Raw genomic sequence first — 24,688 nt, 5'->3', positions numbered from 1 at the left:
ACTAGGGTTTATTCCAGCTTTTCTCTGATCTATTTTATAACGGAATAAGGTGGGGGAGCAGCAGATGTCCTGGCTGATGTTAACGTCATCAAAAGGACGGGCAAACTTCTGAGAGTGAAGAAGCCCTTGGTATAAGGCAGCATGAGATTCTTGTGTCCTAGATGGAACATTTTGCTGACTGCCACCTTCTGTCTTACTGTATGCACCACCAGCACAGGAATTGCAGACTAGAAGACCTAGCGGCTGTCTACATGCAAGGAAAGCCCCACGGTGGCTGTGGATTTGTGCCCCGCCGTCAGTTAGACAATGCAGGTGCAGCTTCACAGCCACCGCGGGTCTTCCCTGTGATGCTCCAATTTGAAAAAGTCGGGATCTACTCTGACGTTTTCAAATGGAGCAACGTCAACATGGTGCTTTTGCCATGTGACATCGTCCCATGGCCAATGCAGAGCCAATCCGGGGGTGGAGCCTGGTGGAAGGTGATCAATGATTGGTCACTTTCCACCAGGAAGAGGATGGGGGCAGCTTCGGGACCCAGATGGCCACTCAGAAACCCCACACCTCCCTCCTCGGCATTGGAATTAACTAATGCTGCCCCAGGAGAGAAGAAGCGTGGGGTTGAGAAGGGAAGCGGCACCAACACAGCGCCATGAGGACAGCCCCCAAGAACAGACAGGGATACTCTTTCCTCATATTTGTTTTTAATGTCTTTGTCACTTATCAGAGAATCAGAGAATAGTAGAGTTGCAAGGGGCCTACAAGGCCATCGAGTCCAACCCCCTGCTCAATGCAGGAATCCACCCTAAAGCATCCCTGACAGATGGTTGTCCAGATGCCTCTTGAAGGCCTCTAGTGTGGGAGAGCCCACCACCTCCCTAGGTAACTGGTTCCATTGTCGTACTGCTCTAACAGTCAGGAAGTTTTTCCTGATGTCCAGCTGGAATCTGGCTTCCTTTAACTTGAGCCCGTTATTCCGTGTCCTGCACTCTGGGAGGATCGAGAAGTGATCCTGGCCGTCCTCTGTGTGTCAACCTTTTAAGTATTTGAAGAGTGCTATCATGTCTCCCCTCGATCTTATCTTCTCCAGGCTAAACATGCCCAGTTCTTTCAGTCTCTCTTCATGAGGCTTTGTTTCCAGACCCCTGATCATCCTGATTGCCCTCCTCTGAACACGCTCCAGCTTGTCTGCGTCCTTCTTGAATTGTGGAGCCCAGAACTGGACGCAATACTCTAGATGAGGCCTAACCAGGGCCGAATAGAGAGGAACCAGTACCTCACATGATTTGGAAGCTCTACTTCTATTAATGCAGCCCAAAATAGCATTTGCCTTTCTTGCAGCCATGTCGCACTGTTGGCTCATATTCAGCTTGCGATCTACAACAATTCCAAGATCCTTCTTGTTTGTAGTATTGCTGAGCCAAGTATCCCCCATCTTGTAACTGTGCCTTTGGTTTCTATTTCCTAAATGTAGAACTTGGCATTTATCCCTATTAAATTTCATTCTGTTGTTTTCAGCCCAGCACTCCAGCCTATCAAGATCACTTTGAAATTTGCTTCTGTCTTCCAGGGTATTAGCTATCCCACCCAATTTTGTGTCATCTGCAAATCTGATAAGCGTTCCCTGCACCTCATCACCCAAATCATTAATAAAAATGTTAAAGAGCACTGGGCCCAGGACTGAGCCCTGCGGTACCCCACTCATTGCCTCTCCCCAGTTTGAGAAGGTTCCATTGATAAGTACTCTTTGAGTCCGATTCTGTAGCCAACTGTGAATCCACCTAACAGTTGTTCCATCTAGCTCACTTTTAGCTAGTTTGTTAATCAGAATATCATGGGGCACTTTGTCAAAAGCTTTGCTGAAGTCAAGATATATGACGTCCACAGCATTCCCACAGTCCACAAGGGAGGTTACCCTATCAAAAAATGAGATCAAATTAGTCTGACAGGATTTGTTCCTGACAAATCCATGTTGTCTTCTTTATTTCCTCCCCTTTACAACTGGTTCTCTGCCCAGGGGCAGGTGATGCATGGAGATCAGATTGGATTCCCTACAATTCCTGAGATATGACCTCATGTTTAACTGCCTCTGTGTAGCTCCTCCCAAAGTGCAGTTCCCCCCACCTTCTCTTTCTCTCCAAGCCATTTACAGGTGCCAACGGTTGCTTTGGCACTCCAAGGCCTAATCTACACCTACCGCCATATCGCAATGGAGGAGGGATAATTGTGAGGTTTACTGCTTCTGTGATCATCCCTCATGGGGCACACGTGAGGGAAGTTTCCCGCAAATAAAGGAGAGCCGTTGTGGGAGGACATGCACCCCATGATGGCTCTTCTGAAGCTGTATCAGGAGAATTGGGCAGGACTGGACAGATGGGTACAGGGCACGGAATTTTTTTTAATAACTCCTCCGAGATGCAAACCACCGCAAATACACAGAAACGCAGAGAGGGATAAGTACTATGTCAAAGATGTGCTCCTGCACATCAATATGGTTGTATTAAAAAAATACACACTATAGGCGCCAAAAATGGCGGCCACCCCACATCCAAAACTGGCGGACCCACCCGACAGTGGATTGGCTGTTTGTCGAGCCAGGAGCTCACGCCAAACAGCAACAGCTTCGGGAAGGGGAGGCACACCAGCCGAGGACTTCGGGATCGTAGCAAGAGAGATGGAAAAACTGTGGCAAAAGCAATCAGCGATATTCCTGAATAACGCAGGGGTTGTCCCTGGATCACCGTGGGAGTAGGTGAACACCATATGGCATGGTAGGGATGACCACAATATTATTCCATAATAAATGGCTGGTGTAGGCAAGGCCCTGGTCAGTGCTTCATTGGTTCTATGTGCAGACCAGCCCATGGCCAGCCCTGGTCTGCACAGGAAACATGAACTGGTTCTGAGGGTGCATCTGGAAGGAGGGGTCCTAGAACTACCAGTTAGAAGGCATCATGTAGCAGTTCCATCTTTTTGAGCTTTTTCACACGTCATGACAGACTACTTAAACTGCTGAGGCTGTTGTGTCAAGCCATGGATTATTTGAGGATTATCTAACCCTCAAACAACCCCTGCTGCCTGGGTTTGCACAACACGGCAAGCCATGACAAGCCAAGCACCTGTGAGCACCCTGCGAAAATGGCACCCCGGCATGACATGACAGTCCCCATGAGGATAAAACCAGGAAAAAGAAGCCATAAGAAATCACAGGTCATGAGTAAAATACAATGATGTCTGGACCTCTGTAAACCTCTGTGAATGAGCCAGGCCATAAAAGCCTATTCTAGAAGCATCTTGAGTAATGCCACATCTAGGACACTTCAGTGTGCAGGCTGCTTCCTGTCCCAATCCATCTTTATTTTCACAACAGCCCTGTGAAGTAGCCAGTTCACTATGGTTCATAGTTTACAGATTAGGTGGGAGCGGGGAGAGCAAGAGGCTGAAAGGATGTTCCCCAAAACGATGCAACCTACGTAATTATGTAAAAACAAAACACCTGTCGTGTAGTGGCTAAAGTGTTGGACTGGGTGTCGAGAGATCTGGGTTCTAGTCCCCACATGGCCATGGAAGCTTTGGGCCAGTCACAGACTCTCAGCCCAACCTACTCACGGGGTTGTTGAGAGGATAAAATGGAAATGAGGAGTGTTATGCACATCACCTTGGGTTCCTTGGAGGAGAAAAGGCGGGATATAAATGCAATAAATACAAATATTAGGTATGGCTTTGTGCTCAACCTGTTCGTTTCACTGGAATCTGGGATGGTGGTGAAAGGAAATCACGGGGCAGCTGCCGTCAGTCATGGGAAAGGAGGCGGAATTACGGTAAAGGAGCAGAGCAGCACCTGCTAACTGTGACCAAACAGGGCTGGTGCTACCATAGAGGCCACTCAGGCGGCCGCCTAGAGCGCCAAGCTAAGAGGGGCGCTGGGCACAGCACAGCACTCACCAGCGTTGGCTGCGAGCCGGCCCGGACCGAGGATTCAGCTGGGACTGGGAGAGCGAGATGGCGCCCCGCACCCGCCCAGCCGAAGCGAAGCCAGGGACACTGGGGTGGGGCGGCTGCACGTTCGGACTTCTGGAACACGCCCAGAAGAGAGAGAGAGAGAGAATGTATGGGTGAACGGGGTGCATGGGGTCTTTGAGTGAATGCATGTGTTCATGCGTGTGTTTGTTTGGAGTGAGTGATGCTGAGTGTGTGTGTGCGCGCACGTGTGAGTTGGGGGGGATGATTTGGAGGTGATATTCCTAATAAATAATGCATTTTAGACCCTTAGACGTTCCTTTCCAATTTGTTTGCTATAATTGGCATGATGTATTTCTTGCACTTTAAAATAAATTTAGCAGTTTCAAGTTTTGTGCTTCTTATTTTTTCCAGGGAACATGTGTTCTTAAAAATCAAAGTTGGCATTTTTTTTTCGGGGGGAGGGGGTTTGAAAGTAGCTCACCTTGCCTAGGGCGCAAAATAGTCTGGCAACGGCCCTGTGACCAAAGAGATACTATTGGGGAGAGGTGAGCATTCCTAAATGTGCACAACTCTGTGGAAAAAACGGCGCTTAGACAGAAGGCCTCCCTTCATTGGTGACACAAAACCACGCAGGACGTTTTAAAAAACACACTCAAAAAAATGTGATTGCAGATCCACGTTTCTGCAGGGCCATCCGCTGATGACACAAGGGCATTTAAAACTGCAGGCCCGTCTTTCTCACCTGCAGGTCCCCTTTGGAGGGAAGGCTCAAGCACACTTCTAAGTGGCAGGGGTGGAATCCGTCAAGGTGTATTAAATAAGCTTTGAAACAGCACGCCGGAGCCTTCCCCAAGCTGGCGCCCTCCAGGCGTATTAGGCTGCAATGGGCATGCCGGCTGGAATGATGGGAGTTGCAGTCCAACACGTCTGGGGGGCGCCAAGTTGGGGACGGCTGGCATATCGCCCCCTGGGCTGTACGATGCCGGAGAAGGCAGCGCGGCAGCCGTTTGCCCTTTCGGAGCTGGCGATCCCTCTCTCACAATGGCAATGAAGCCGACCGACTGCCAAGAGGGAAACACACAGCCACAGCTCATTGGTCCGGCCTCTCCCCATCCCCAACGCCGAGGAGAGGGCGGGGGGCTGTCGGCGCAGAGGCGCCTCCCCGCCCGTGCGTGCGGAGCCGAGCGCAGGCCCGGCTGCCTTACAGCAGGCGAGCGCTCTGTGCGAGGAGGGCGCGGGAGGCGGCGGCGGCGGCGGGGAATAAATAGTCCCTTCTTCTGGCGTTGGATAGGGCGGCCTAGGCACGGCCGCGGAGGGAAGGGCGCCAGGGAGGAGCCGGAGCCGGAGCGCGGCGGAGGAGGAGCTGCTGCAGCAGCAGCAACCCCAGCCTGCGTGCGTCAGGTCCTGCTGGCAACTCGGCAAAGTTCAGGGGAGGCAGGAAAGCGGCGCCTTTGAGGCGAGAGGCGAGCCGAGCCCGGCGAGGAGGAGGGGGCTTTCCCAGCGCGCCCGGGGAGCGCGCAAAGGCGCCTCCTGAGGAAAAGTTTGTGGCAGGGCAAGGCGAGGCGAGGCGAGGCGGCGGAGCTGGGGAGCCTGGTCCCATGGAGGGACGGGAGCCGCAGCCGCAGCCGGGGGCAAGCCAGAGCGCGCAGTCCTGAGCGGTGGCAGCGCGCGGTTCCCGGGGTCTCCATGGGCGCCGGTGGGGCGCCTTAGGAGGCGGGCGGGCGCCCTCCTCGGTGCCGTCATGGCCAAATGGCTTAACAAGTACTTCAGCCTGGGCAACAACAAGACCAAGAGCCCCCCGCAGCCGCCCCGGCCGGACTATCGGGACAAGCGCAACGGGACGGCGGTGGCGGGAGGCGGCGGCGGCGGACACCACAACCACCACCATCACAACCACCACCATCACAACCACCACCACCACACGTCGCCCTGCTTCCCGCGCCACGACACCAGCGACCTGCTCCGCGCCTACCGCGCGCAGAAGGAGCGCGACTTCGAAGACCCCTACAGCGGGCCCGGCTCGTCGCTGCGCAAGCTGAGGGCGCTCTGCCGCGCCGAGTACTGCGCGCCGGAGGAGCTGCTGGTCGAGCCGGCCGGGCCCAAGCCCTTCTCCTCGTCGTCCTGCTGCGGCGGCGGCAGCGGAGGGGGCGGCAGCAGCGCGGTCACCGCCGCCGCCGCCGCCACCTCTGTCGCCTCGGCTTCGCCTCAGCTCTTCCGCAGCCAGAGCGAGCGGCGAGCCGCCACCCCGCCTGACGCCGCCGCCGCCGTCAAGTACATTTCCCCCAAGCACCGGCTGATCAAAATAGAGAGCAACGAAGGCGGCAAGGGCGGCAGCGGCGTCCCCATCACCTGGAGCCCGACGGGGAGCGCCGGGTCCGGCCAGAAGAAGCTCAACAAGTGCGCGGAGCAAGCGGAGGGCGGCGGAAGCGGAGGCGGCTCCTGTACCAAGAAGGAGAAAGTAAGTGACCTTCTCCACTGGTGTTTTTGTGCGGGGTTAAAAAGGGGCCCGTCCTATCCTGCTTGCACATGTAGCACTGGATTCTGCTACCTCTGAGACCGGTTCACACGTGCATGTACGCCACTTCCTTCCGACATGCTTGATTACTGTGCATTTCTTGATTGGCAGTTGATTGTGTGAGCTGAGTTCATTGTGTTTGAAATGACTGGAAGCTTCGGTCTGTGGTATTCTGCCTCTGTTTGCTCATTCACAGGCCGTCACTTGCTGACAGCAACATCACATGTTGAGGAGGGTGTGTGTGTGTTTGTGTGTGTGAGAGAGAGACCTAGACCTTCTGAACTGGTGGCTGAATGGGGAGGCTACCTTAAAAATCCACCTGTGGTGTTAAATCTGTGCAGGCCCATTCTGATGTGTAAATCCTTGGCTTTATCGGCATTAAATGGTTGGCATGCTTGTGTGAATCAACCCTGTGTGCCTACCTTTCATGGTTTAACACTTATCTAGTATTAGTGCTGTGGTTGGCACTATATGGAACGTAGAAGTGACACAATACAACAGACAGGATGGACAAGACAAGGATGGAGAATAGGATGAGGATTAATGTGTTGTGATGGGGAGGAGGGAGGATGTGTTTTGGGAGTCTGGTTGTGGCCGTCTTATTACAATACCGGCGATCTGTTGTGCCTCCTACATGCAGAAGGAACAGCCTTGGCTTGGTGGGGGCATGGATTCCATAAAGCTCTGTATATGTGGACTTTCCCTTCCTTGGGTGGCATACATGTGGTTAGTCCGTTTTAGCCTCCCAACAGCTGTTGGGTAGATTAGGCTGAGTGACTTTTCCAGGGCCACCTTGTAAGCTTCATAGCTGAGTCGGGATTTGAACCCAGGGCTTCCCAACCCAAGTTCACTGTGCTTCACTGTCTCACCTTCAAATGCATACTTACTCTCTAGAAATGCATATTCACATGTCAGTTTTGTGAAACTGTATTAAGCAGGTGAACTGTTGTTTTTGTTATGGACGCTAGTTACAAAGTCTGTTACACACCTACACACTTCCACTTTCAATACAGATTACCCAGCTGCCCAAGCTAGAAACTGTTCTTTTTCAGGTGCGTGTGGGATCTGTTTAGTAACCCATGCTCTGGTTTAGATACTGCTCTCATTCATTCCTGTCACAAGGAAGTGTTTTAACGATCTGCCTTTTCCTCTTTCCACATGTTAACAGCAGAGCTTCCAAGGGGCATTTTCTTTAGGCAGGTACTATGGCTGAGCTTGGGAACCAGATCCAGACATTTCAGGCTTGGCAAGTCTTTTCTTTTGTCAACACCTCCAGTTTTCTGATGGACAAATTACAGGTCTTGCCAGTTTTGTCTTCATACATGGGGACTGTGGCTGGTTTCAGCCACACTGATGAAAAGCTGGCTAATGATTGCCTCTTAAGACAGCCTCCACAAAGGGAGCGGAGGACACTGGCCAATGTTTTTGGCCTTTTCTGTGTAGGAGAACGAATTGCCTGGTGACTCAGCCACTTTGTATCTGGCCAGTTGAAAAGCCAGCATGACTTACTGCAATTGTGTCAAGAGTAGGCAACAGATAGTGGTTGTGTTTTCAGATCTGCAAAAGAGAAAAGACATTTTAATCCCTCAGATAAAGCACTAGGGAAACGGGATTTGTTTGTACTGCAATAACCTGAGTCATATGCAAAGTACTTCTAACTGCTTGAGTCAGTACTGACGCTATGTTAAAGGATTTTTTTTTTTAAGGTGTGAACATCCAGACATTTTAAGGGTAGGTCTGCTGTCGCATGATTGTGTATAATTTTTGTGTCAGCAATTTGTTGGAAATGTAAGAGACGTGTTTTAATCAGTTTGGGTTTTATGCTAAACTGGTATGTGTAATCTTTTGTGATGTTAAAGAAAACCTTAGAATTAGGGACATCTTTGCAGTGAAGCCTTCACTGGTTCCCACACTGTGTTTCTAATGTTCTTAAAATCTGAAGCTTTCAAAAGATGCATATGCCTATATTCCGAGAGATTCCTGATATATTCCTGATGGCCCTGATGATTCAGGTTTCTTTTGGAGATGATCGTCGTGCAGATAATGAAGTCACAGTCCAAAGTTATGAAAGATTGTATCACTGCATGACCAGGATCCAAAGAGCAGCTTTAAGTGAGGGCTTGTGCATATATCCATTCATTTTTAGCATTTATTTCTTTGACAAACAGACCTTTTGCCTTCAGCAGAGCCCTTTTCACATAGACTTAACTGCTGAGAAGCTGCCATATATCTGCCAGGGCACTTCAGTGTGCTTCACTAGGGCCACAGCTAGACCTAAGGTTTCTCCTGGGATCATCCAGCGTTCACCCCTGCCTGAGCACTGGATCCCCTGTGTGTCACCTAGATGAACAGGTTTGACCCCGGTCCATCCAGGGATAAACCTTAGGTCTAGCTATCGCCTAGGTGTTCTGGGGAGAGTTCTGTTACATAGGAACCTGCTTTATACTGAATCAGACCCTTGATCCATCTAGCTCAGTATTGTCAACACTGATTGGCAGAGGTGCTCCAGGATTTCAGACAGAATTCTTTCCAGCTCTGCTTGGAGATGCCAGGGATCAAACCTTAGACCTTCTGCATGCAAAGCAGATGCTCTACCACTGAGCCACCGCCAGTGGCTCAGTAAATAAGCTGCTGCAGAAAGTCTTACCTAGGATATGTTCACATTATTTTTTTAATATATGGTTTTAAGTTGTATCTAAAGTGCATAAAATTTGGATTTTCATAACAGCCTTTTGTCCTTGTTAAATAGATTGTATTTAGAATGTCTTCAAAGAAGAGTCATAGGCAGGATGTACACTACTGCTTTATAGTGGTACTAAAGTGCACTGACAACTGTTGGGGCCCTGGACACATCTACACCAAGCAGGATATAACACTATGAAAGCGGTATATGGCATGTGTCACAGGCCCCAACAGTTGTCAGTGCACTTCGATACTGCTATAAAGCAGTAGTGTAGATCCTGCCTCAGTATACCGCTTTCATACCACTTTCATAGTGCTATATCCTGCTTGGTGTAGATATGGCCATAGCCCTTGACATGCATTGGGCTAAATAAAATGTTTCCAGTATTCCTCTTCTGTTCCCTCTCTCTCTCTCTCTCTCTTTGTTCTTCCATTGGTATCCTCTCCCTTTTCTTTCCTTAGGCCTGCTGAATCTCACCATCATCACATGTGAATAGAGAATGGCTGTGGCTAACCCAATACTCCCCTTTGGCTGAACATTGCAAGGGACAGTGGGTGAACTAAGGTCATTGGCCTAAGCTCTTTCCTCTTTTCTGACCTTCTCATTGAGGAACCCCAATACACCTCCAGGGAACTCCACAGTTCCCTAGAACACACTTTTTTTTAAAAAAAAAAATTCTACCTTGTTGAAACCCACTTTTAAAACTACCTTTCACTTTCAAAGATGGCTTGTTGTGTAGCATAACAGAGGCTGTTGTTCAAGAACCAGGTAGCCCAGAGCTTCCTTGGCTGTATAGGAGTAACTTGTGTGGCTGTTTGAATTCTGGACCTTATGTCCAAGCAGGGCACTGTTGTGGAACAACACTAATATGACACTATGCCATTCAGTGGTCATACAGACGCTTTGTGAACCAATTGCGCTAAGCTGAGCATATGAAGCTACTTTATATGACAATAGGTCCATCAGCTAGCCCATACTGGCTACTGTGATTAACAGCTTTGTCTTGCATGGGAAGTAGGGGCTTTCTTCTAGCCCTGCTACGTGATCTCCTTCCATAGGAGACTAAATAGGGGGTCCTTCTGCATGCAAAGCATATGCTGTACCACTGAGCTATGACTCATCCCATCTGGCCCCTCGCCCCAGTCATTTTCCATTATTCTGATTTATTTTTATTTATTTTTGCACACGTTTTCAGAGTGGCTCAAGTAGATGTAAATATGTGGACGGCATACACGCACGCTTAATTGTATCCAGCAGTTACGGAAGCTTGAGTTAGAATAGATAAAGCAGAGGAAAGCAGATGGCGATAAGTTTGATAGAAATATGAGTAAATAAGAGAAGAAGAAATTCAGTTGCAGAGGTAAGCCAGAGATCAAAGTTGAAAGAACTGTTATCAGTTGCAACATATTTATGTATCTAAGCTTTTGCAGTGGGAAGATACAATATCAAAGCAAGCAAATGCTAGAGGCAGTAGAAGGCATCTGTTTTGTTCAGAAGTATTTCTACATATTTACCAAGTGTTGCAATTGCTTATAGCTTTGTGGTAGTGGTGTCCACTCTGTGGCCTGGAGGGATGGTGCCCTTTCTTCATCTGTGAATACTCCTGATGTATTGAGATGTGAAAGAGCCACACAGTTTTAGAATTGGTGGGTTTTGTCTAGGGAAATAAATACAATCTAAAGAAGTAATTTTGAACCCTAGAAATCCTATTCTTCCACCAGTCAGGAGTTCTTCAGTGAGAAGATCAGTGCGTATTTTATTTATTAAGCTTTGCAATATGCATCCCACCCAATCAGCTTCAGCATGAAGGTGTACAAAATGTGTCCCTTTATTTTGGTGGAGTTTTCCACTTTTCTCTCCTATGGTCTCTGATATCCAGGAACCTCCATAGAAGTAGAAGGCATCTGTTGGATATCCTTGTTGCTAGAAAGTCCCTTTGCATCCTCCTTTCTTAAACTTCTGGCTAGCTGGTACAAGAGTTATGTATCCAAGCACTGATTATTATGTTTTCCTGGCTGGAATTAAATTGGATAGAAGCAGGAATTAAATTGGATAGAAGAAGACATGAGTTGCGTTTCAGATAATCATCCACACCAGGAGAACTACGAACATCCTCATTGGAAATCATACCTGCTAGATAACTGCAGCATCTCTATTTCAGAGTCCTTTAAGAGAATCCCAGTTTAAAGCAATGTAATAGCAAAATAAACCACTTAAGCCTAATGCATCAAAAAATGAAAGCTATGTTTTTTTATAAAACAGTAGTAACAAAGATCATTTTATTCCCTGAAAGCTCAACAGAATTAAAAACCCGAAAAACCAAAAACATTGTCAGAGCTTTTCTAAAAATTCCAATAGAAGAAGCTGGCAGACTTGTCCACTGAGATAATATTCCACAAGGAAGGTGCCACCACAAAAAAGGCCCTGCTTCTATTTAATGCCATTCTAGTTTGACTAGTTGCAGAGTGCTGAGGTTGGTCTTCATTGGAAGATTACTCTACATATGAAACTGAGATACAGGGCAAAGGTGAGCAACCTTATTTGGGTGAAGGGCTGCATTTATGGCTATGGAAACCTGCAAGCTACATGTTCTAAAGAGAATTAAGAGGCAAGTCCCTGTTTAAAACCTTTCATTTTAAGAGCTACAGTTCACGTTACTGTAAATGTGTAGCTGCTGTGCAGTTGCATCTCCCTAATAATTTTTAGTTAAGGAAGCTAAATATCCCACTTGACTTGCAGAGATGGGAAAGGGAAACACTGGCCATAGCTAGATGGGGCAATATCCCGGGGCGATCCCAGGGATCGTCCCTGTGCGTCCCCATGATGCACAGGGTATCCCGGGTGCAGGGAGTGATGATCCCTCCCTTTCCCTGGGATATCGCCCTACCCTTTCAGCCTGCTTTTTCCACGGTCTCTGGCTGATCCCCAGACCGTGGAACTTGTGGGCAAGTGCCGCGGTTTGTCCCAACTCCTCGCGTTTAGTCGTGAGGAGCCGGGAACCGCACACGGGGCAGAGAGTTCATCAGGAGCTCTGTGCCCATCAGGGTTGGGTTGGGGGGAGCAGGGAAAATATTTAAAATAAAAAACCTGACTTTTTGCACACGAGCGCTCATGTGCTCTTCTCCTTTACCAACACCCCCCCCCCCAAATGGGAGTTGTGATGTCCTGTTCTTCCGAGGCCATCGCGCGAGACATGTAAACAAAGGAGGAGATCTCGTGATAACAATATTGCGAGAGCCTCACCCCTCTGTCACGCTAGACCCGTAGGTCTAGCTGAGGCCACTGAGTGAAATTATGTCATCCATAATTGTTAACTAAGGGCTCATCTACACCTAAAGGTGTAGAGGGAGGGAGGAGGGAAGACTTACCTGCTTCCACAATCTTCCCCCACCATCTAGATGGCCATGTGACATCCCAGAAGGGAAGAGGGACATTGCGGGCACCTTTTTCCTTCTTCTTCTAGAAGATGAGCCAGTTGCCCAATTGCACTCCAGCACCTGTAATTTAAAAAAACACAAAAGAAAACAAGCCTTTGAACTGTTCCCCCACCCCCATCCCGGTGAGCACGGACTGCCCCTGTGCAGCTCCATGCCCATTTTAAGAACCCCACTACTTGCAGGGAGGGAGAAGCTGGGAGCTGGCAACACACCGCGCACAGTCCTCGATGTGGTCCCGGGACAGCGGGCAAAATCAGGAAAACCGAGGTCTTGGATATCCCAGGAAAATGGAGGAGTCATCCCTGCTTGCCCCCAGGATCCCATGTGTGTCATTTGGATGCTCAGGGACGATCTAGGGACGACCCCGGGATAAAAGTATGGTGTAGACATGCCCTAAATGTTACCAGAATAGGATGGAAAAGAAGTGGTGGTGGTGGTGGTGGTGGTGGGAGCAGTGAGTTTATGACCCTGAGTATAGGGAAGACACTAGGGAAGGGGTTCAGGGTTGGCATTGTAGGACATTTGTCAAGGCCCACATGCCAGCAGAGGATCCACTGTCGATCTCCAGAGACCTCAGTCTGCTGTTGCTGCTAATCCTTGCTGTTGTTGCCTGTTTTTCTGCCCTCTCCAAATGAATGAGCAGTGAAAGGAGCAGGAGCAGAATTCTCCAGGTCCAGCACTGTTATGAGGCAGAGTGAGGCAGTCACTTCAGGCCACATGTGCTGTGAGGTGTCAGGTGTTAGAGGAATAAACTGCGGGCCACTCAGATTGTCTTGTACCCCCTAAACTAGCCTGCTGCCTTCAGGTGTGACTGAAAATGCTGCTTCATTGCCAGTGTCAAAGAAAGTTCGAACTACCAGTCCAGTTGTTTTTTGTACTTGGAAGGGGAAGGGGGCTGTCTTGTCATTCTTCACCTCAGGCAACAAAATGGCTTGGGCTGACCCTGCCCCCCTCCCTGATTGGCCTCAGAATGACAGGGCAAGTGAATGGGCAGCAGCCAAAGTGATAAGGAGGAGGGGAGGGGGTTTTTGGGGTAGCCTCCCCCATGGCATCTTGCCTAAGGGCTCCCCAAACACAGGAGACATCAATGGGGGCAGAAAGGTGACCAGAGTATGTGAGGGACATATAATTTATCAAGAAGGTGTCCTCTTAAAAGAATGGATGGTGAGTGTTAAAAGTGGACGGAAGTCTTCTTTGTCTTTGCTTTGTGGGTGGCAAAAGATGTCCTTTAGGATTTAAGGGAAGCAAAGTTTAGAAAAATTAAGGTTTTATCAGTCTTCCTTCAAAATAAAAAAGAGAAGATCTATGGCAGACAACATTGAAATGAGAAAAAATGTAACAGGACTTGCAAGAACTTTGAATACTTGTTCTGCCCCACTACTGGCTTTAAGGCACAGGAAGTCCCTCCTGTGCAAGCTGCACTGAAATGAATGGGAGACATGCAAGAATATGATACTGAGCTGTGGTACACACCTCCCATTCATTTCAATGGAGCTTGAGCAGGAGGGACTTCCCCAAGGATTGCAGCCATGGGAAATGGTGTAAGCCCACACATGTAGGGAAGTATGAAACAGATGAATTGGGTGGTGATGCATTTCCATGATAATTTTAAGTTGATAAATGATATCCTGTCCACCTGTAATTCCAAATAAATCATCTTGTCAGGATAAAAGATTAAAGATCTGATAAAATATTTATTGTCGTGTCAGTTATGCACCTTTGAGTCACTGACTGGAAGTGCTTAATTCTTTCGGGAAAGTGAGTGATTGCATTGGAAATATTCATTCATATTGCAGTTTTTTAAAAAAAAAAAAAAAAAAAAACAGGCTACATAGAGTAATTTTATTTTAAAGTGTAGTGTCATTGGTAGTTCATGAAATTCTAGAGCACCTATGAAAGGAACACAGAAGAAGAAGAAGAAGAAGAAGAAGAAGAAGAAGAAGAAGAAGAAGAAGAAGAAGGCGGCAGCACAGTGACTTTAATACAGATCAGAAGCTCTGCCCAGTCATAAATCCCATCATGGTTAAGCAATCAGGAATAAGCTGTGGTTCCACAACTCCCCTCCCCACTCCTCCATCTCCTCTACTCTCCCTTCCATAGTGTAGAGTTAAGTTTTGCATCAAAGATGGGTAACATCTGATCCTCCAGGTGTTCAGGCCTATAATTCCCATCACTCCTAGCCAGCACAGAAGGATGATGGGAGTTGTATGTCAAAACATCTGGAGGGCCACAAGCTGCTCACCCCTGGCCAACATCAACACAAAGCATGGTTTATGCTAATCAGGATTGACACTGAGATTTGAAATAGGATTTCAAACCCTGGTTCCAAGAGAATCTGGTTTTTGTTTAATCTGCATTGACGCTAGCCATGGTTAAACATTACTTTATCATTAAAGCACACTATGAAATGGAGTTTGGAATTCGTGTAAAAGAGTCGAGAAGAGCAAGAAGGAATGCATGATACTGTTCAGGCGACATTTCAGGGACTGTGGTTAGAGAAATCATAGTTTGCACCGTGCTGTTGCACAGGACACCATTTCCCAGTTTCCTGAACCGCACACTAACCACTAACCATTCAGCTGTGCTCCTTGGTCCTCCAAATGCTCTGCCCCATATCCCATCATCCTTTGCGGTATGAGCGCCTGAGCAGCCATTATCGGGCTGCTCCTTTTGTCCCATTGGATGCTGTTTCCGGTGAGTGTGTCAGCGCGGAGGATCCGCAGGCCGCTCCCTCTCTTGATTTCTTTTCATGTGCTTGTAACGAAGTCATATTGGCTCTGAATTTGTGGAATAGCTACATCAAAGTCATTATGCCGGAGATATGAACATTATGTCTGTGAAGAGTGATCTGCTATGGCTCACATTTATTTATTTATTACATTTCTATACCGCCCAATAGCCGAAGCTCCCTGGGCGGTTCACAAAAATTAAAACCATAATAAAACAACCAACAGGTTAAAAGCACAAATACAAAATACAGTATAAAAAGCACAACCAGGATAAAACCACGCAGCAAAATTGATATAAAATTAAAATACAGAGTTAAAACAGTAAAATTTAAATTTAAGTTAAAATTAAGTGTTAAAATTCTGAGAGAATAAAAAGGTCTTCAGCTGGCGACGAAATGAGAACAGTGTAGGCGCCAGGCGGACCTCTCTGGGGAGCTCATTCCACAACCGGGGTGCCACAGCGGAGAAGGCCCTCCTCCTAGTTATTCATGTACATCACTTGATCACTCATATTTAATCTTATTGGTTTCTGTGTTTGGTATTGCTTTAAAAAAAAAAGCCACCCTGGGAGCCTCATGGGCAGTGAAGAACAGAATCTTAAATCTCTTAAAAGCAAATTATTATTAATTATTATTGTTAATAATAATATTCTTTTTCTGTTGGGCTTTTGATTGTTGTTGTGCTGTGTTTATTGTCCTGACTTCTATTTCTCCTTTGTCCAGACTTCAGAGGAGAAAACACATGAAGCAATAATTTGTGTTGCTTCTTTGAGGTGCTCTGAAGTATGAATGGCATGAGAGCCAGAATATTCTTTCTCGCTGTCTTTAGAAAAGCATAAATTTGTCATTGCGATAGGTCTCACTCAAGCCTGGGACATTTTTTTAATATATAAAATTTGAATTTTTATCTGAGTCTTTGAGCCTGCCTCAAGGCTTCTGAGAATTCTAAAGACACAGATCCAACAATGGAACTTTCCTTATTTTCCTGTTTAGGGACCTCTGATGATATTTCTGCTAGCTTTTATAGGAGTTGACTTCCTGAGCATTAGCTTTCACAAAGGAGAACTACAAAGCGTTCCTTCGAAGTTTATCTGCTTCCTCCCCAGTTGTGGCAGTAAGATCTCTTTGGCTCTTCTAGGGCCCAGAAGAGTGCTGGGACCTTCTGTAAGGCAATGTTGTAGGGACGCCTTCACATAGGTTGGGTCCAGACTTCGTATTTCATTAAACACAGTTATGATCAGGAGTGCTGAGAGAAAGGTATACAACAGTATGCACAGTACAGTCTGATTGGAATACCGGCGTATTTATCTATGACAAGAACCTTAGCCTTACATCACTAAAATATATTCATCAAAGCATGTGTTGTTGTGTTGTATCATTTTAAGCAGGGGCAGGAAATCACACATTCATTCCCAAGTGAATCACTGTTATTTACTGCATGTTTAATGCCACCTTTAATGTCATCCAAGGCACTTTGGGGTTGTTCTCCCCCTATTTTATCTATCCTCAGAACAGTGCTGTGAAGTAAGTTAGTGTGAGGGATAATAACTGGCCTGTAGTTACTCAGGGCTCATGTACACCAAGTAGGATATTCCACTATGAAAGCAGTATGAAAGTGGTATATAAAAGGCAGGAGCCACACTACTGCTTTATAGTGGTATTGAAATGCACTGACAACTATTGGGGCCCATTTTCAGAGTGTTATAGATGTGTCATGGCCTGGGCCCCAACAGTTGTCAGTTCACTTCAGTACCACTATAAAGCAGTAGTGTAGATCCTACAGTGCACTTCAATAAAGCAGTAGTGTGGCTCCTGCCTTTTATATACTGCTTTCATAGTGGAATATCCTGCTTGGTCTAGTGAGCTACATGGCTCAGTGAGCTTCATGGCTCAGCAGGAATTGGAACCCAACTCCCTCAATTTCTAAGGCCTTAGCTAGACCTAAGGTTTATCCTAGGATCATCCCGGGGTCATCCCTGTTCCTGTAAATGACTCACAGGATAACCCTGGAGCAGCCAGGGATGACCCCAGGACGATCCCAGGATAAACGTTAGGTCTAGCTAAGGCCTATGTCTAACACTATACATTGCCCCTTCCTGCCTAAATATTTTTTGTGTAATCCAGCAAGCGCCTGTCTTCTGGAATAAAACCCCTATCTCACTGCACCATATCAAATATTTGAATGTTCTTTTATAAGTTACTGATTTCAACCCTGTTATTTGGAAGAAAATCCTTCAGATGCTGAGACAGGCAAAATATCATTCCTGTAGGACTATATCTAGTTTGATTTAGTAATGAAAACATTCATGCGTATCCTTCACTGTCAGGCAAACTCTGCCTGTGCAGGTTTATGGAGTGGCCTTGAATAACCTGTCCCTTTTAAACGGCTAAAGAATCCAGACTTGTTGGGAAATGAAGCTGTGCGAGAAAAACAGGTATGAGATGAATAACTAGGCTAAAACATCTAAGACATCCAAGGGAGACATTCCAGATGTGCACACTTGCATGATCTCCACGCAGGTCTCCCACGTGGAATTTAAATGTTAGATTTTAACCACTGAGCCATGGTCTGTTTATTAGATTATCTTTCTATCAAAAATGTTAGGAATTCACCTCAACTTCTCCATTACTACCCCATGATTCACCACTGTCTTGCACTTTGCACAGCCATGTCGTAGAGAGAGATCTTCCAGAGAGTCAAGGGCTTGGTGCCCATGGAACAGGAAATCAGGGTTTCCTCCTACGAGAATAAACTGAGGCAAGGAGCATGTGCAAGGAGAGGAGAGTTAAAGCTTCCATTTTTCTCTTTCTCATTATGTCCAAACACGGGGAAACTCTCATTTGTTCAACCAAGATCAAATTGTGGTTCCAGACCCTTTCTTTTAACTAACTGATTTGCACCCAAATGGGAAACTGCAATTTGTTCTAAACAGCAAATGAAAGCTCTTAACTGGCCTCCTCCTGCTTATGGAGAAGACGAAGGGGGACAATGCAAATCCACTGCTCACAGTTCTCATAAAGGGAAACCATAGTTTCCAGTTATGTCTGAACCTGGCTTAGTTCTCTTTGTCCACTTCCCATGTGTTGCATGATCTGGGCCTTGAACCAAGAAGCACATGATGTGTGGCTGAAATCTGGCTCAATGAGCTATCCAGGACTGTGTCCCCTTTGGATTCCAGGCCCCATTTCATGTGCAGGGCAGGATGTGCAATATCAGCCCCTATGATTGGCCAGCAGTATGAAGCTTCTGGATTGGGCAGCTTTGCTATAAATACCAAGAACTTGCCTTTGCTTAGCCAACAGAACAAAAACTCCTTCCTGTGGTACTCCAGCGTCTAACTGTAGGGACTTCTGTTTTCAAATCAAGTGTACCAGTCCTAGATCCTAACCCAGCCCTGTTAGAAAATACATTAGGATAATTGTGTTGGGTCTTAGGCCTAATCTACACCACGCAGGATATTGCACTATGAAAGCAGTATATAAAAGGCAGGAGCCACACCAAGCAGGATATAGCACCATGAAAGCGGTATATGATATGTGTCAGTGGGCCCCAACAGTTGTCAGTACACTTCAATACCTCTGTAAAGCAATAGCGTAGCTCTTGCCTTTTATATACTGTAAAGGAAGTCAGGGTCCATCTGACAACCCTGCAAGGTAGGCTCCTGGACCAAACGTCCTGAACTCCCAAGTAACCCACCTCCCTGCCTTGTCCACAACCGGGACAAGCCAGATGGCTGCTTCATCGTCGTTTGAAACTTAATATGGCAAAAACTGAACTGCTTGTTTTTCCTCCTAAACCTTCTCCTCACCTCTCATTCTCTCTTACTGTCAACGATGTCATGCTTACTCCGGTCAAGGAAGCTCGTAGTCTTGGCTTTATATTTGATTCCTCGCTCTCCTTTATTCCTCATATCGAGGCAGTAGCTAAATCCTGTCGTTTCTTCCTGTATAATATTGCCAGGATTCGACCATTTTTGTCTATCTCTTCTGCCAAGACTCTCGTTCACGCACTGGTTATCTCTCGGTTGGACTACTGCAACCTTCTTCTCTCTGGCCTTCCCTCGTCTCACATCAGTCCGCTGGTCTCTGTCCACCACTCTGCCGCTAAGATCATCTTCTTGGCCCGCCGCTCTGACCATGTCACTCCACTTCTGAAATCTCTTCATTGGCTTCCAATTCACTCCAGAATCCAATATAAACTTCTCCTGCTGACCTTCAAAGCTTTTCACGGTCTAGCTCCTGTCTATCTCTCCTCTCTCATCTCACACTATTGCCCCGCTCGTGCTCTCCGCTCCTCTGATGCCATGCTTCTCGCCTGCCCAAGGACCTCCACTTCCCTTGCTCGGCTTCGTCCTTTTTCTTCTGCTGCCCCTTACGCCTGGAACGCTCTTCCAGAACACTTGAGAACTACCAACTCAATCACAGCTTTTAAAACTCAGCTAAAAACTTTTCTTTTCCCTATAGCTTTTAAATGTTGAGTTTGTTCTGACTCTATACTGTTAGCCTCACCCTACCCGGTGCCTGTTTACACTTCCCTGTGCCTGTTTGCATTCTCTTTCCCTCCTTATTGTTTACTACAACTTTATTAGATTGTAAGCCTATGCGGCAGGGTCTTGCTATTTACTGTGTAATCTGTACAGCACCATGTACATTGATGGTGCTATATAAATAATAATAATAATAATAATAATAATAATAATAATAATAATGTTCACGGGAATAAACCACAGACGCACATTTAGGGACCAAAGCAACTTTATTGCAATCACTAAGACTAACAAGTAAGGCTTTGGTCGTAAAACAGCCCCTTTTAAAATAGGAAGGTGGAGAATAGGGGAGGGGGGAGGAAGAGGGAATGTGGACAAGGAGGAGTGAGGAAAGAAAGTGAGGGAAAGCTCTGATACTTAGCCATTACCTCAAGAAGCATTCATATGACCCCACACCCAGCCAAAAGTCGGCTGGCCTTCTCCAGAATACCCACACACATTAAAACATAAAAAACCTTTCTAACTCCGGGCAACCTCCGTGGTTGCTACGGACCTGACCTTCCCACTTGTCATACGCACCCATGACCTGAATAAACCAACCCGTGCCCCTCCCGGGCTATAGCCCACCCCCCTCCCAGAGGGGCCAGGCCACCTCTTTTTCCCACAGCTGAACCCTGTTTAGTGTGTCCAACGCCCTGATAATCTCCAGGTGCCAGTGGGAGTTGGACTGGCTCGAGGCAGGGATGACCTTGGCTGGCAGCCACCAAAGCCTGGCACAGCCAGTTTGAACAATGGGCCACAGATCATACCTAGGGGCAGATCTTACAACCCCATAGCAACAGCCAAGTTAAAGGTACAGATTTGCACCCCTGTCCTTCCCATATACCGCTTTCATAGCGCAATATCCTGCTTGGTGTAGATTAGGCCCCAGTCTAAATTTTGTTAGCCTCAAAGGTGCTATGTGACTCAAAATAAAAATATCTATGCTTCCCCCCCACACCCACACCCCCACCCCACTTAATTGCATCTTAAGGTGCATATGGGGAAGTAGCCTTTTCACATGTCTTGGGATATATAACTAACTGGGGCCTACTTGAGTTAAATGAATTTGCAATGGAAAAATGTGTAATTCACGCATCTTTGATTGCTTTCTGAAAAGCACTTGATGCTTGGATTGGGAAAAGTAAGGTGAGAAGTAACTCTCAGTAGGGGCTACAGGGTTTTCAAGGAATTTTATTTTCTCCTAAAAGCACCTTATTGTGTCCTCTTAAAAATATGGCTGTGAACTGGTGTTACTTGATTATGGTAGATCTGCAATCGACTTTAGTAGCATATAGATTGTACCCAATGAGTTCAGTACTCTGTGGAAAACAGCTCTTTATTTTAATACTAAAAAAGACATTGGGTGAAATCCAGAGAACTGCACAACTAGTTTCTTATGACCGCGGGTTAATTTTACACTTCCCAGGTAGACAGTCCACATAGCACATCTGTTTTCAAACTGAGGGCACTTTCAATAGCAGATTGTGATATGGCATTAGGAGAATGCTGTTCAAAGGAATTTTTTTTAAAAATCGCATGAGTTATACCCAAGCCCTCATATAGCACTTCAGATCCTAAATGCTTGGAAGTCCGCTTGGAAACCTTGGCCATGGATTAATGCTGCAAACCTCTAACCACTTACCTAGGAGTAAACCCCATTGTACCAAGTAAGACTTACTTCTGAGTAGACATGTATAGCATTGCACTAGCTGGGGCTGATGGAACTTGAAGGCCAACATATTTGGAGGGACTCAGATTGGGGCATGTTGTTCAAAGGGAGAAAAATAGACTGAGTCTTACAATAATCTTACCCAAAGTCAGTGGAGTACTTTGAGTTTTTTAAAACGTTCAAAAAGTGGGGGGTGGGGTGGAGGGAACTGCATCGTCTGGTATTGGCTTAGATGTGCCATGGACAGAATTCTGCTAAGCAATTCCACTAATGTGTCCGGGATTGGCAAGTAATGTGGAAGATGCTCTTAAAATGGTGCATGGCAGCTGTTGTTTGACAGGGTCTCCGCATTTAGCTGTAACAGCTTGACTAATGTAAAAGGTTTCACCCTCCTCCCTTCCCTGACTTTAAGGTTTGTGGCATGTGCATTTTTTCCTTGATCCATTTGTGCTTGGACACCATGTTGTTAGCAGCTGGCCTGGTTTTGTGCCACATCCACTGGCCTCTTCTCCAAAGGAAGTGATAAGCTGGGATTGATGGGAAACCTTCCTCAGGTGGCATTTGGTTTCTCTGATGTCTGCATTTGCGAGGGCATCATCTGTGGCTTTTAAGTGGTCCTATATAAATAAATCAGAAAAGGCCCTGTTGACTTAAAGGCTGGTATTTCAAATTATTTCCGAAAGATGCACATGCAGAGAACAACACAGATGCTGCCCTTTTTGTGCTCCTTCTTGTCTTGACTGAGTCTTGGCTGTTCTTCTCCAGAAAACATTAGAGCCAGCTTTTGACATTAAGCTTGGTTGAAAGAGCATACACAGACACAATCATTCCCATATATTCATCATCAAGTATTTATTTCCTTTTCATCCTCGAAAGAGCCTAGGGGCATAGTTAGACCTGCCGATATCCTGGGGATCGCCCTGGGATCATCCCTGTGCGTTCACATGACACACAGGGGATCCCAGGAGAAGGGAGGGATGATCCCTCCCTTGCCCCGGGATATCAGCATAGGCTCCACCACCACCCGCTTTTTCTGTGGTCTTGGGATGATCCTGAGACCATGGAACATGTGGGTGGGCGCTGTGAGTAACCGAGAGGAGCCGGGCACGGGGTACAGAGCTCCTCAAGAGCTCTGTGCCCATCAGGAGTAGGGTAGGGGGAAGCGAGGAATTTTTTAAAAAACCCAACAACCTAACATTTTGTGTTTGAGCGCTACTGCGCTCCTACTCCTTTGAAAACAAAAACCAAAATGGTGGGCGCGACATCCTCTTCCTCCTAGGACATCGTGCACTGCATGTAGACAAGGGGGAGATCTCGCGATAACCATATCGCAAGATCCTCCCTCCTCCATCGCGCTAAACCTGGTAGGTCTACCCATAGCCTAGAACAGCTTACAAATGCTTTCCAGGTATCATCCCATCCAGGCAGGTTATAGGGTGAAGTGGTAGAACTATCATGTGCCGGCAGCCCAGGCTGATATTAGATGTTAGGAGGTAAACACAGGGTTCCCAGCTCCCTATTTCACGTAGTATGAATGTAGATGTTGGCCAGAAGCAAACTGGTGAGTGGGTTGAATGGGGTGCTTAATGCTTTCCTTGCTCACTCTGTCTCCCCTGCTAATGTTTTGTTTGGCCATCCTTAATTCATTTAGCTGAGTAAAATCAGAAGTATGTCTGGCTGGGGGCCTTGAGAGAAGAGATTTGCAGAGGAGAATTGACTGGCATGGGAAGGAACTAGCACCCTTGCCCGCTGATTCTCTCCAGTAAGCATCCCTTGCATGCTGAGGGAACATCTAGTTGCACCCTCAGTCTTTTAGACTTTCAATATTTTTTGATGACCAGTATTTCTTAAAACGACTTAAGATTCCATCTTGTATTTAGGTGAAGATAAGTTACTCAGTCTTTCCAAAAAGTATTGCTTCTAGGTTTTCAAGGTGTGTGGTAGAGGGAAAAAGCAACACTGGACAGGTGATAGACGAGAGACAGGCTCTGGTGCTATTGAAAAGTATAAAACCTTTAATAGTTCTTTTTCTGTCAAAGGCTCAACGTTTCAGATTTTAACAAAATCCTTCTCCAGGAGCTGACGCTAGACACAGGCTGCTGTAAAACAACCTGTTCTTGTATATTAGCAAATCTTAGGCTTTTCTTTCTCCAAGGCGTTCTGTGAACGAACTGCGTTGTGCCGAAGAGTTCTTTCTCATGATGGCATCAGCTCCTGAAGAAGGATTGCGTTAAAATCCGAAACATCAAGCCTTTGACACAAAAAGAACTATTAAAGATTTTATACTTTTCCATAGCACCAGAGCCTGTCTTTCGTCTATCACCTCTAGGTTTTCAAGCCATCTTTCGTTGTAGCTGGCATCTAATGCTTTTTTTTCTCTCTCTCATTTTTTGTTGGGACTGGTTCATCCATGCATATTAGTCACTTAATGATTGTAGACTGAAGTGGTGGCTTGTCTGTGTCAGTGAGGCATTGCCAACATTAATAGAGTTCTTTTGTGCTGTCCTCTGGCATCCAGCTTCTTTACTGTTAGTGATATGTACCTGCAAATCTATTTCTTTACACACACACTCTCTCTCTTTCCTTTTTTTAAAAGCTAAAGGTGCTTATGTACTAGAATATTTTAAGAGGCTCACCTGGTACCTTTGTTGTAGTCTTTTTGGCACCAGATGAAAACCTTCTTTTTATCAGAGACGTTTTAGCCTTTCTGTTTCTGTTGTTTTTAAATACATTGCAGTATTTTAAAACTTTGCACTGCTGCTTACTTTTATTTTGGTTTTTATTTTTCATTTTGATTTTTACTGTAGTTTTAAACTTTTAAACATGTATAATATATTTTATCATGTTGTATTTTATGCTTTTAATTGTTGTGAACTACCCAGAGAGCTTCAGCTATTGGGCGGTATGGAAATGTAATAAATGAATAAATAAATATCACAAACTTATTCTGTCAAGAAATCATGAATAACATCTGTCACCAGAGCATTTGTAAAGCAGTTTTCTTAGGAAATGAAAAAGTAAACTGGAGACTTATATTTCGTGTTTGTTGTGTCTGAACATTGATTCATTTATTACGTTTCTTACGTTTCTATATCCCCAAAGCTCTCTAGGCAGGTGACAGCGCTTAGGTATGTTTCCGTAAAGGCTTCAGCTGATACAGGTTGCTA

General features: G+C 46.3%; 1 protein-coding gene across 1 annotated transcript in view; it reads left to right on the top strand.

The window, feature by feature from the left end:
- The first annotated feature begins 5,640 nt into the window (after positions 1-5,640).
- Positions 5,641-24,688, top strand: part of SHB (SH2 domain containing adaptor protein B) — a 148,790-nt gene continuing 129,742 nt past the window's right edge. The window contains 3 exon segments of the mRNA XM_063129073.1: positions 5,641-5,812; positions 5,815-5,879; positions 5,881-6,418. Of these exon segments, the coding sequence (XP_062985143.1) occupies positions 5,702-5,812; positions 5,815-5,879; positions 5,881-6,418 (714 nt within the window). The 5' untranslated portion in view covers positions 5,641-5,701.

The sequence above is a fragment of the Elgaria multicarinata genome, chromosome 6, assembly GCF_023053635.1.
Source record: "Elgaria multicarinata webbii isolate HBS135686 ecotype San Diego chromosome 6, rElgMul1.1.pri, whole genome shotgun sequence".
Classification (NCBI taxonomy): domain Eukaryota; kingdom Metazoa; phylum Chordata; class Lepidosauria; order Squamata; family Anguidae; genus Elgaria; species Elgaria multicarinata.
Note: the sequence above shows the minus strand (reverse complement) of the source record. Positions and strands in the feature narration are given on the sequence as shown.